Source organism: Cebus imitator, unplaced genomic scaffold (genome assembly GCF_001604975.1).
Source record: "Cebus imitator isolate Cc_AM_T3 unplaced genomic scaffold, Cebus_imitator-1.0 Scaffold214, whole genome shotgun sequence".
Lineage (NCBI taxonomy): Eukaryota > Metazoa > Chordata > Mammalia > Primates > Cebidae > Cebus > Cebus imitator.
Window position 1 is genome coordinate 2,153,736 of NW_016107529.1, and position 13,265 is coordinate 2,167,000.

The 13,265-nt window shown below is 36.1% G+C and overlaps 1 protein-coding gene across 6 annotated transcripts in view; it reads right to left on the reverse strand.

Moving 5' to 3' along the window:
* Positions 1-13,265, reverse strand: part of EPS15 (epidermal growth factor receptor pathway substrate 15) — a 176,475-nt gene that overhangs the window by 92,372 nt on the left and 70,838 nt on the right. For 4 of the 6 annotated variants that reach the window (XM_017548730.2, XM_017548736.2, XM_017548735.2 and 1 more), the window contains exons 9-12: positions 8,837-9,037; positions 7,895-8,040; positions 5,831-5,987; positions 1,018-1,103 (exon numbers count right to left, since the gene is read on the reverse strand). In XM_017548730.2, the coding sequence (XP_017404219.1) occupies positions 1,018-1,103; positions 5,831-5,987; positions 7,895-8,040; positions 8,837-9,037 (590 nt within the window). The remainder of the gene's footprint in view (positions 1-1,017; positions 1,104-5,830; positions 5,988-7,894; positions 8,041-8,836; positions 9,038-13,265) is intronic. The other 2 variants (XM_017548733.2, XM_017548731.2) reach the window with 2 other exon arrangements.

Sequence of the window (13,265 nt, forward strand, 5' to 3'; positions counted from 1 at the left end):
TAGTCTCTCAGATGAGGTTAATATCATTGCCAAATTCCCGCCATATAAGCCAGTTAACTCACTTAATCTCCTCATGTCTCAATACTGTCAGTAAAATAAAGTATATCAGCCTTTATCCGTCTCAAAGTGTTGTGAGGGTTAAAAAAAAAAAAAGATTGGTATGAATATTTAGATACAGTGATATTTAGATATACTCCTATAGAGAGAAAAATGATCTCATTTAAAAAAAGTAATTTTATAGTCATTTTTACAATTAGTATTACTATACAGTTTCCAGGGAACAAGGAAATTAAGGAAGTATCAATAATATCTGCTATACTCAGATTCAAATCTAACTGTATTTGAGTCTGTTCTACATAGTATCTATGTATAAGAAAGAAAATTCAACTTAGAATAAAGTAGTCCTGGGATCAGGTATTAGCTCTACAGCTGAAAAGTTTGTATCATTTTGGGCAAAATAATCTCTCTAAGCATCTTAAGTTTCTTACCTGTAAAATAGGAACAACACCACCTGTCTCAATTTACAAAGTTTTTGTGGGGGTTAAATGAAAGCTCTTGGCATGGTGTCTGAATTTAACATTCCATTTATTAAATGATAATGTTTTTCTAGTATGTTATTCAAATATCTAAGACTGGAGAAAAATTATTTTTCAGTCATTCTAAGATACATATTTTTTCCCATTTTTCACTAAATGAAATCAAACAGTACCTTATAGTTAATGGCATGTCATTGTTTATTTGGCAGTGACTTTTCAGTGGTACATAAGTAAATAGTGTATCCCGCAGTTAAAGATTGTCTCATATATGATGAAATACACTGACTCCATTCAAACGGAACCGTGGTACTTAACCAAATAAGGTAGTAGTTACCAAAATATACATTAGAAACAGAAGGGTGTGTTGGGGAGGAGGATGTATACATATATACATGTATGTACTGTGTGTGTGTGTGTGTGTGTGTGTGTGTGTGTGTGTGTGTGTGTGTGTGTTTGTAGGCTGTAATTTTGCTTTACATACCTCTGTAGGTCAACTATTTCATTGTTAAGAGTATCTAGTTCCTTAATAGCAGAGAAATCTGCAACAGGACTTGATCCTATGATGTTCTAAAAACAAAAAGTTCACAATTACACATTATGACTATAAAATTATGTAATATATGACAAAACACTAAAAATATTAAAGCTCTACCCAGATATAACATATTGTATATTTTATTGTATTACTGACACTGTTAATTAAGAAAATCATATCTAGGACAATTATATATAGTTTTATACTTCATTATATAGTAAGACATTTACATTTCCCTTAAATTTTCTAAAAGCTGTTATACTATACTATGCACCCCATCCCCACCTCCAATCCAAATGTCTTTGTCACTTGATCCTAGACTGCTCAGAACCTTACAGTAAAACAGATGCCAGATTCATAAACTAATTCCTCCACTAAAGTGTAAATTTCTTGGAGAAATGGATAGTGATTTATTTGTATTTATATAAACTGGCTGAGAGTAAACACAAATTTTTGTTGAATCTCAGAACTATAATAGTGGTTGATTTTATTCAATTCAAGGTATTTTTACTTTTGTTACCTATTATGTCTATTATATTTAAAGTAAAACCAACTGCTCAGGCATGTTCCATAATAAACGTTGATATCACTGTATATGAAACTGTCTTCATATATGACATCCTATACATGCTGTTTTCTTTCAACAATGAAGCTTACAAAGTTGGTCTCTGAATGGTCCCTATATTCAGAAAATCTAGCTGGGTTTATTCTGTGTCCTGCTATTTTACTAACTGTATTATCTTCACCTGTAAAATAGGGAAATAATCTCTGCCTTGCCCACTTTACAAGTTAAATGAAACAATGTAATGTGACATCACTCTACAAACTGTGATATTTTATAAATGTGAGCTATTGTTATAATTAACTCTTCACATTTATATACTCATTTACAATTCACTAAGCACTTTAAATTCCATTGTTAACTCTCAAAACTAATCTGAAAAGTGGGTAGTAGCTACAGCAGGTATTATTAACCCCATTTTACAGCTTAGGAAACAGATTAAATGACTTGCTCAGCCGGGCACAGTGGCTCACACCTGTAATCCCAGCACTTTGGGAGGCCGAGGTGGGCAGATCACGAGGTCAGGAGATCAAGACCATCCTGGCTAACATGGTGAAACCCCATCTCTACTAAAAATGTGAAATATTAGCCAGGCGTCGTGGCACAAGCCTGTAGTCCCAACTACTTGGGAGGCTGAGACAGGGGAATTACTTAAGCCTGGGAGGCAGAGGTTGCAGTCAGCCGAGACTGTGCCACTGCACTCCAGCCTGGGCAACAGAGCAGGACTCTGTCTCAAAAAGCAAAACAAAACAAAACAAAATATGATTTGCTCAAAGTTAAACCCAGCCAATACGTTGTTTAATCAAGAGTCTTCTGATTAAAGTACTATTTCACGAAATGCTACTTGTGGCACTTGCATATCAAGATCATTTAGGTAAATGAAATTATTACTCTAGAAGTAAATTTGATACAACAGGTATATCAATACAATTTGGTAAGTAATTCCTTCTATATTTCTTTATGCCACACTGCACTTTTAGTACTGAGATGTTTTGACTATCAGTACCAAAACTCACCTATGAAGGTTTAATTAATACTAATCTCAATTTTATATTACAGCTTTGTAGGAAATATACCTCCTATTTTCTGTGTTCCACTGGTATACAAAAACTTATCAATGTTACATTACATTAGAAATTTTAAAGTGAATTTCTGAATGTGGCAATTATTCATTAGTATTTTAACTGTCTAAACTTGACCTATGAGCTAGTCCTGGCCAGATAGCTAGACAGGTGAACAAAATGAAAAATTAGTACTGTACTTGGTCTCACTTGTATCAGCAAGAGTAACTCAATTCACCTAAATGCTATGAGAAATTTGCTATCAGAGGTGCAAATGTACCAAAGAACTTGTGACTTCCGCACCTCCTCTGCCACTCTAACTAAAAAAAAGGTGACTCACATTTTATAGTCTTAACAGTAAAAATATCATCAAATAAGAAGACAGAGTGAGACAAATTAGTTTAACCTCAAACAAGTTAGAAAGTGACACCCCAGATGCTGAAAAAAGTTCAGCTAATCGTGTATGTAGCATTTGAAGGGTATATGAGGAAAAACATGTAGCTGTCCCCTTCTTTCAAAAAGTTTTATCTCACCCTATCTTGTGCATTACACAAAAATTCCACTTCCATGACGTTAAGTGGATCAGAGAGTCTAGGAAAGGCAGGCTAAAATGCACACAAGGACCAAGTGACATGTGACAAAAGCATACTATTTAGGAATTTTCTCTTTTTTCCTGAATAAAAAACCTCTCATTTCAAAATGTATCTTGTAAACCAAAAACCACAATGCTAAAAAGGCATAAAATAAAGATCTAACCTTGAGAGAGAGTAGAGTTAAGAAACTGACAGTACAAGAAAGGCGAAAAGCAGAGTGCTGCAGAATGGAAAAAATAGTCCAAACTAGAAAAAACACAGAAAGGAAAGCAACATTCAAAAAAGGATTAGTCAAAGTTGCAAAAAATGCAGTACCAAAAAAAAAAAAAAATCAGATTAAGGAGAAAAGAGGTTATTTGAAAGATAAAACAAAGCAAGTTTTCATTTTTAAAGTTAAAATTTAGGGTTAATAGATAAGACAGCAGTGGTAAATTCCCATTTCAATGAATAATACTGATATTTGACATAAATAGACAAAGGAATCTATGCTCTAGTGAATAGACTTCAGACAAATCTACTAAAAACTCTGTATATCTCATACAACTTCAAGCATCTACTAACACAGAGATTTCAATGAACAAACATCATTTGCTTCAGAAATTTCTGTCATATCTGTAATTTGTATTGGTAAGCAACTGAATAGGTTATAAAATGAGGAAGGTAGAAAAAAAAATAACAGCTTGCATAGGTGAAAGAAAGCATGAAGCAACACAGTATTCCATAATTAAGGTACAGTTTTATAGCAAAGAGCAAAATTGCAAATTCAGTAACCTTTGTCTTTCTGGGTGGCATCACTTTCAGTTTTCTCCACAGCTTAAGGAACCCTTGTCATACATCATAAGGAATTTAAAAAAATTTACAAAATGCCCCCTCAATAACTCATAATGCAGATAATAAAATACGTATTTTATTACAAATAAAGACAAATAAGTAACACTCATATCTGGTAGCTACAAATTCCATTTCGTTTACTAAAAAAAATCCAATTTTCTTCCTTTTTTGGGCAGGGAGATAGGGTCTTGCTCTGTTTCCCAGGCTGGAGTGTAGTGGCTGGATCTTACTTACCTCACTGCAACCTCAAATTCCTGGGCTGAAGTGATCTTCATGCCTTAGCCTCCCAAGTGTCTAGACCTACAGGTGTGCACCACCGCACTTGGCTAATTTTTTTTTTTTTCTGAGATGGAGTTTCACTTCTTGTTACCCAGGCTGGAGTGCAATGGCGCGATCTCGGCTCACCGCAACTTCCACCTCCTGGGTTCAGTCAATTCTCCTGCCTCAGCCTCCTGAGTAGCTGGGACTACAGGCTTCGACACCATGCCCAGCTAATTTTTGTATTTTTAGTAGAAACGGGGTTTCACCATGTTGACCAGGATGGTCTCAATCTCTTGACCTCGTGATCCACCCTCCTGGGCCCCCCAAAGTGCTGGGATTATAGGTGTGAGCCACCACGCCTGGCCATTTGGCTAATTTTTTTGTTTTTGTTTTGTAGAGACAGGTTCTTGCTATGTTGCCAAGGCTGGTCTAGAACTCCTGGCCTCAAGTGATCCCCCCACCCTCAGACTCACAAAATACTGGGATTACAGGTGTGAGCCACTGTGCTTGGTCCCAATTTTGATTTTTATTAAGCTTTTTAAAATGGGATTTTTAAGAACCATGTGGCAAAATTAATGCAAAAGCCAAAGTATTCTATTGGTATTTTAAGATTTCTCCTCATACCACACATTTGACAACTCTTATTACTGGATAACAACTCTGAAAAACCACCACAGCCATGTTTGCTTTATAGGCCATAAGAGATTTAAAGATACAAAGTATTTATTTTTAAAGCCAAATAGCCATTGCAGTATGCAAGTCCTTTTAAAGGTCTATTAAAGGCCAAGATATTGTAAATCATCATTCTAGGAAGAGCTACTAGATGAGGAGAGAAAAATCAAGGCATGACTAAAACAATGAAGTTCCGAAAATTCTCATCGCTGGCCAGAAACCAAAACTAACAAAAACCTACTTCTAGCTGTTCAAATATGAAGTTCAGCTGTATACTCAGGAATAACAAGTCATCTATGGCAAAAACCACACAGATTTATCTTCAACATAAATGTTTTCCTTGTAGGCTTTTTTGATGTAAAATTGACACCAAGCAATCATCATATCCAAGATTGTTTTTAAATCTGTATTATTTTATGTAAAAGTGAATCATCAAATGAAACAATAATTTAATTTTTATAGCTTTCCTTTTATAATCTGTTCATAAAAAATTAACAAATCCAGAAAAGGAAAAATAAGCCCACATTTTTCCAATTTTAAGACTGGAAAATATAGTTGTCTTATGTTTAATGAATGGGGTAAACAAGCTGCTGGCCAAGGATGTTATACAACGCACTCGAGCATATTCACAGGCGCAAACTAAACTACAATCAGTATGATGTTCTGCTCTTAGCCCAATACATTTTCTCTTCTATTTCATCCAAATCGAATCTGTAATTTGACATAGTATTTGTTCCTTTGAAATAAATGCATTGAGGTTTTCTTTAAAGCTTTCTTACCTTTTGTAAACTGGTCCTGTCTGATGGTGGAATCATCTCAGGAGTAAGAACGTGAGGAGGATCAATGCCTTTGATTAACTTCTGACTGATTAAGTGAAAAGCCAAGGCAAACTGATCCTTTGAAAGCTTCCCACAGTCCTTTGTATCGCATAATGACCTGCACAAATGAACAAAAGGAACGGTATATAAGTGCCACAACTGCCAAAAGTCCAGAGAAAAGGTACCACTATGCAGGCTTTTTAAAAATAATGAGATGAATTTAAAAAGACAGTCACACCAACTTGCAGGTTACTAAAAACTCACTCAGCTGTTAGAAGAGGTAGATCAACTAAAATGGTAAAAAGAGAATGTTCACCATGGTGCTCAGCAGGAGTCTCTAATCAGGGATTACACTTTGTGCTTTCTTACCAATTTTCAGAACCACTATACAGTAAAAGCTGAGGTGGGCCAAAGAATCCTAACATTCCTTACTCCCAACATTTTAACATTAAAAGATATTAAAGATAAAGCCTAAGTCTCAAGAAATTTTAATCACTGGTAGCATTTAAAAGGATTCTAAAACAAGCAAAATTTTCATGTTGGTATGCCTCCTGCAACTCTTGGAGTAGGAGGATATTAGGATCACCAAGTCAAAGGAGAATGAACAGCTGTAAATGGAAATCACATGTAAGGAAAAGGCAGCAATCTGGAAAGCCTTACAAAATCACTTGAAGAGAAACAGCAAAGGTTTTACTCTATTTTATTTTTCTTTAATTAAAAAAAAAAAAGTTCAGCTTTCTGAAGCCCTGATCTGTTTAATTCATTGAAGGCCAGTAGGGCCTGATAAAAAGATTACATACTTAAAAAGATTACATGTCACATAGATCTTAAATTCCAGCTTTTCTACTTATTTCTTCTTGTAACCTTGGCTAATTTTTTAAACCTTTCCAAGCCTTAGTTTTCTCATCTATAAAGTGGAAATGATAACACCTATCTTGTCAAATTACTATAAGAATTAAAGACAGGATATATAAAAAGTATGGGCATAATGTCAAGCCCATGACAGCTGCCATTTATTGAGTATAGCGCCTACCCTAGGCACTCAATTGTGGCAGCTACTCCTAGTTATGCATATTTGATCTTTCCCAGTCTTGGGTTTTTATTTCTTTTAAGGTAGATCTACTTACTGTCTGCCTCTGTTCTTTTCTAAGTTTCTCTTTACAACTATATGGTTCTACTTCTGAGGTTTTCTGTCTCTTGAACACCTGAAGATAACCTCTGGTATCATTAGGTGGATTGGCAGCAGACACACTATGAAGCATTTTCACATACATTATCTCATTTTATGTGAAATTCATTAAAGACACTAGGGTTTGTCTTTTTCAAGGACCAGGTATGTTATTCCTATGTAAAGGTATTAAAGTATACACATACACTATAGAATTATACAGGTATGCCTTGAAGATACTGTTTTTTATGTTGTTTAAATTTCAGATATCTGTAGCCTCGCTGAAAATTTTAAGTTTAATTGATATCAACAGATGCATTTTAACATTCTAATAACAATTAACTGACACTGCTTTTTGTTTGTTTGTTTTTGTTTTTTCTGAGATGGAGTTTCACTTTCGTTGCCCAATACGATGGTGTGATCCCGGCTCACTGCAACATCCACCTCCCAGGTTCAAGCAATCTTCCTGAGACAGCCTTCCAAGTAGTGGAACTATAGGCGCATACCAGCCTGGCTAATTTTTTGTACTTTTAGTAGAGACGGGGTTTCACCATGTTGGCCAGGCTGGTCTCAAACTCCTGACCTCAGGTGATCTGCCTGTCTTGGCCTCCCAAAGTACTGGAATTACAGGCATGAGCCACCACGCCCAGCCAATGCTGTCAATCTTACAAAGCTTCAGGTAACCCATTCTCAAGCTTTTGTCCATTAGCCAGAAGAATTCTTCAGATACTGATTTTCTCTATAAAAAAATTCTGAAACAAAAATCGTCCTATTTACAAATAACTAAAAATCAAAATGCAGAAACTGGAATTGACACAAAGCCGTATTTAAAAAAATCAATTTAAATAAAGTCTTACCAAATATGGGCTAGTAAGGTAGAAGGTAAACCTGTTTTCAAGAAGATTTCACGGACCTCCAGTCCAGACACAAATCCATCCATATCTTTATCAGTTTTCAGGAAGATTTCATCGTATTTAGCTTTTTCTGCAGGGGATACAACCCACTACAGGAGGGAAAAAAAAAACAGTATTTCTGCCAAAATGAAACAAACTTTGAAGTGTCACTCTTTCAATTCATTTCAGTATCTGTCACAAATTCTGAACAATTCTACCCTACTAACTCAGAGCAACAATGTATCACTTCCATATGACACCTCAATCACAATGCTGTGGTGAAGAGAAAATAACAGAAGAAAATACAGGTCAGTTAGGACTTATCTATAAGTGCACATTTTTACTACTTTTTCTTTTAAGAAATGAGTAAATTCAAACATAGTTAACTCTTGACTTATTAATGCCCACATTAATATAAGTAACTGAAAGTCTCTATAAACAAAATACATGGATAATTCTCAATCTTTATTTTTTTATAGTTTGACCGAGCAGTGTTAATGACAGGATTTACATATCCTGTTATTATCTTCCTTTACTCAATCTGAAAAGAGGCAAGCTGGGAGCAGAAAAAAGAGCCTTGGACAACCCAGAATTCGATAACTTGATCCCAAAGAATCAAGAGTTAACCAGGGATTAAACAAAAATAGAAATAACTATTAATTATGCCAGGGCAAACATGCCATGTTAGCATGGAGCATCTTCCATCTTGAACTTTAATTCCAGGTAGATCAAGATAAAGCCAATAAAACATCCATATGACTCAAGGCCAAATGTAGAAGAAATATTCAACCAGGTGGTCCTCTAAAATTTTTATCCCTTTAATTGCCCTATCTTTGTCAAATGGTAAACTGTTAAATGCCATGCACTTTCTTAAAAAAAAATCCTTTAATACTCATAAATCTATACCTGTCTTAACGGTGCTTTGGTAGGTAAAATGCCTACAGATGGTAAGGAGTGGTAAGATTCCTTGGCTGACGCTGAAGAGGGGATCAACCACACAGAGCCTGATATACTGACCGTTTTTCTCTTAGAAGGTGGCACCAAGGCTGGAGGCAAGGACATTGGCACAGGTTCTTTCTCCAGTGCACAGTATACCAAAAACATGGCCTTCAAAATAAATGAACCAGGGTCATATATATTAAAAGCACTTCACATTCACCCATTGAATTGATTATTGTTCAATGATAAATCAACAGCAGCCTGTCTCAATTCCTTTTTTAAGAAATTGGGCTGGGAGGGAAAGAAGAGGAAAATGAGGGAGGGATGAAAGAAGAGGGAGAAAGGGAAAGAAATAAAAACTAAGCAATTTTTAGGAAGATATCCTTAGTAAAAACTTAGAGATGCACCCTTCAACTAAGTTCTTGCAATGTCAAAGGCAAATAACAATTTGAGAAAACATCTGCAAAGAAAGAAATACTCTCCCTAATATATAAAGAGCTACTAAAAATTAACAGAAAAAAAAAAAACACAGTCCAACAGAAAAATGGAAAAATAATTCTAAGAGTTTTTTTTTTAAAGAATTTTATTTTATTTTTTTTTATTTTTTAAAAGACAGGGTTTCACCACGTTGGTCAGGCTGGTCTTGAACTCCCGACCTCAGGTGATCCGCCTGCCTTGGCCTCCAAAGTGCTTGGATTACAGGTGTGAGCCACCATGCTCGGCCTCGAAGAGATGTTTTACAGACAAGTAAATACCTTAAATGAGCCATTATTTAACATACAAAAATATGCTCAATTTCACTCAGAAGAAAACCGTTAAGTTAAAACTATACTGAAATACCATTTCTAACCTAATTGGCAAAAACTCAAATTTCATAATATACTTTGTTAGCTAAACTGTGAGGAAACTCTCTTACACTGCCAGTGGGAGCTGAAGGGTACCAGACCATGCTACCCCACAACATTCCACTTTGGTATTAGGATTATTTTGAACTGAAAGCAACTGAGAAGTAGTAGCATCAAAAAAAGCCCTCTGCCCTCCCTCTGTATGCCTAAAAGCAGGATATAAATTTACAAAGGTGTCCATCTTGCTCTCTCTAGAAAGGAAGGATAACAGTTGCTGCCCAAAATGACTTCAAACCCTTATCAGCCTAAAGGTGATACCAGAAGAATTATATAAAAAGCTACACTGCTGGTGGGAATGTAAATTAGTTCAGCCACTGTAGAAAAGTTTGGCGATTTCTCAAAGAACTCAAAGCAGAATATCAACGACTCAGCAATCCTATTACTGAATATATACCCAAAGGAATATAAACTGTTTATCAAAAAGACATATGCACACATATGTTCATCACAACACTATTCACAATAGCAAAGACGTGGAATCAACCTAAATGCCCATCAATGGTAGACTGGATTTTTAAAATGTGGTACATATACGCCATGGAATACTACACAGCTATGAAAAACAACAAGATCATGTCCTTTGCAGCAAAATGGACAGAGCTGGAGGCCATTACCCCAAGCAAATTAACACAGAAACAGAAGACCAAATACCGTATGTACTTGCTTCTAAGTGGGAGCTAAACACAGAGTAAATGTGGTCACAAAGCAGGGAACAACAGACACTGGGGCCATTGTGAGGATGGAGGGAGGAAAAAGATTAAAAAACTACCTATTAACTAAGTGACAAAATAATCTGTATACCAAATCCCTGTGACATGCAATTTACCTACATGACAAACCTGTATATGTACCCCTAAACCTGAAATAAGAGTTAAAAAAAATTTATTGTTCTTCGTTAAACGTGCTATATAAGGCTAAGTTTATTTTCTCTTTTCTTTTTTCTTTTTTTTTTTTTTTTTTTTTAGTAAAAAAAATTTTAATTTGGAAAAGGGTTATGGCATATTTAAAAGAGTTTGATGAATAAAGAAGGTCCGACAATAGGTCTAGCATGTATTTAAGTTTTTTGACCAATCAACACAATATGTTTAAGCTCTTCAGACATTAGAAAGCACCATTAATATTTGAAACATATGCTTATTTCATCTGTTGACTTAATGTTTTTTTAGTAAAGAAAGAGTTTAATTCAAGGCTGGCCACACCACACAGGAGACAGAGTTATTACTCAAATCAATCTCCTCCAGAATTTAGGGGTTAGGGTTTTTCAGATAGTTTGGGGGAAGGGGGAGGGGTGGTTAGGCAATATATGCTTGCTGCTGACTGGCTGAGGGTGCAATCATGGGGATATGGGAAATGGTCCTCTTGTGCGTTGAGAGGCTTCTGGGTGGGACCACAAGAGTGAGTGCATGAGCAAGCCACAGTTGTCAGACATGCCAAAAACTCCAACTGCAGGGCAACTTGTCTTGATTTCAGGGTGTAGAAAAGGCATAAGGGAGGCTCCACTGAAGGTTCAGTAGGAAAATTACATGGCCTCGTTATAAGTGTCTGGCCCGTGGCTGGATGTTAGCAGCTTCTCTTTTTCTCTTTCTCAATGGATCACTTGAGAGATGGCCAAAGAGTTATTCCTAATAGCTCAGAGTTTGAAGAGGAAAGGATGTGTGCTAATATTTTTGGGCTTCAGCTAGCTGTGGTGGTGGGAGAATTGGGCATAACATGGGACATGAGGCTCCCAACTGCTGTCCTTCAGGAGCCAAGGCGCTCCTGGGCAGCTCCTAGGACGGAAAGGCCGGAAAGGCCAGAAAGGCCACACTGGGGGGCTGTATTTTAGTCCGTTTTGTATTGCTATAAATAAATACCTAAGGCTAGGTAATTTATAAAGAAAACAGGTTTAACTGGCTCACAGTTCCGCAGGGTGTACCAAGCATGGCTACAGCATCTGCCTCTGGTAAGGCCTCAGGGAGCATCCAATCATGGCAGAAGGCAAAGAAGGTGCACACATGTCACTTGGCGAGAGCAGGAGCAAGAGCAAGCCCGAGTTGTAAGTCACCTATTTGACAGTTACTCTTTTCCTGAGTTTCTTCCATGTATACATTATATATACAAGTCAATAAACTTCTGTTTTTCTCTTTATCTTTTGTTACAGGGTTCTCAGGCAAGAACTTAAAAGGGTATAGGAAAAATTATTTTTCTTCCTCTAATGTGCTCAAATAGGTACCACCCCTACGAAGGGCAAACTGGTAACATCTACCAAATTGCAAATGTATTTCCCCTTTGGCTCTGCAACCCCATATCTGGGAATCTATCCATATGAAATACTGTATGAAAAGGATTATTAATTGCAGCCTTGTATCAGCACCCAAATGCCCATCTACAAAACCTGGTTTACAAAATTATGGTATACTCTACACTGGGAAGTTAAGGTAAAAAAAATTATTTAAAAAAATGGTATATTCATGTAACAAAATACTATAGAGCATTAAAAAATCATAAAAAAAAACACTTTGTCTTAACTGTGGTGATGCCTTCAGGCATACAATTGCCAAAACTCATCAAATTATATACTTAAATTGGATGCAGTTTGTTGTGTGGTCTTGAATAATGCTAACCAGGAAAAAATGAATCATGGAGCTCTCATAGTGAAAAGGTATCCAAGATAAACTGTTAACTATGAAAAAGTATAGTGTTGAACAACGTGTTTAGTGGGTTATCTTTTGTGGTAAGGAGGAAATAATTAGTTGTATTTGTTTACATTTACATTAAGAAATTCTAAGATAGGCCAGGCGGGTGGCTCACGCTTATAATTCTAGCACTTTGGGAAGTCCAAGGTGGGTGGATCACCTGAGGTCAGGAGTTTGAAACCAGTCTGGCCAACATGGTGAAACCCCATCTCTACTAAAAATACAAAAAAATTAGCCAGGCATGGTGGCAGGCACCTGTAATCCCAGCTACTTGGGAGGCTGAGACAGGAGAATTGCTTGAACCTGGGAGATGGAGGCTGCAGTGAGCCAAATTGCCCCACTGCACTCGAGCCTGGGCAACAGAGCCAGACTCCATCTCAAAGAAGAAAAAAAGAAATTCTAAAATAAATAACAAATTAAGAAAACTGGTCCTAGAGTAGGGATAAACAGAGCAATTGAGAGCAGGGGTGAAACTGAGACCTTTTTCACTGAATATCTTTTTATATTGATTCTTGAACCATGATATGCATTATCTATTTTAAAATATTTTAATTAAATACATAAAGCACTGGCACAAAATGGGAAAAATCTGCATATAGGCTGTCCTACAATATATCCTCTTCATTTTAAAGCATTCAAGGTACCTTCAAGAATTTCAGAACATGAAAGTTTTCGACAACTATCTCTGAGCATATGAAATTACTCAAGGTAATCTGGAACCTCTGATTCTAACAACCACAAGAAGAAAGCTTGTGTGTTTCTTAAATTTTTCTTTCTTTTTTTTTTTTTTTTTTTTTTTTTTTTGGTTGGTTTTTT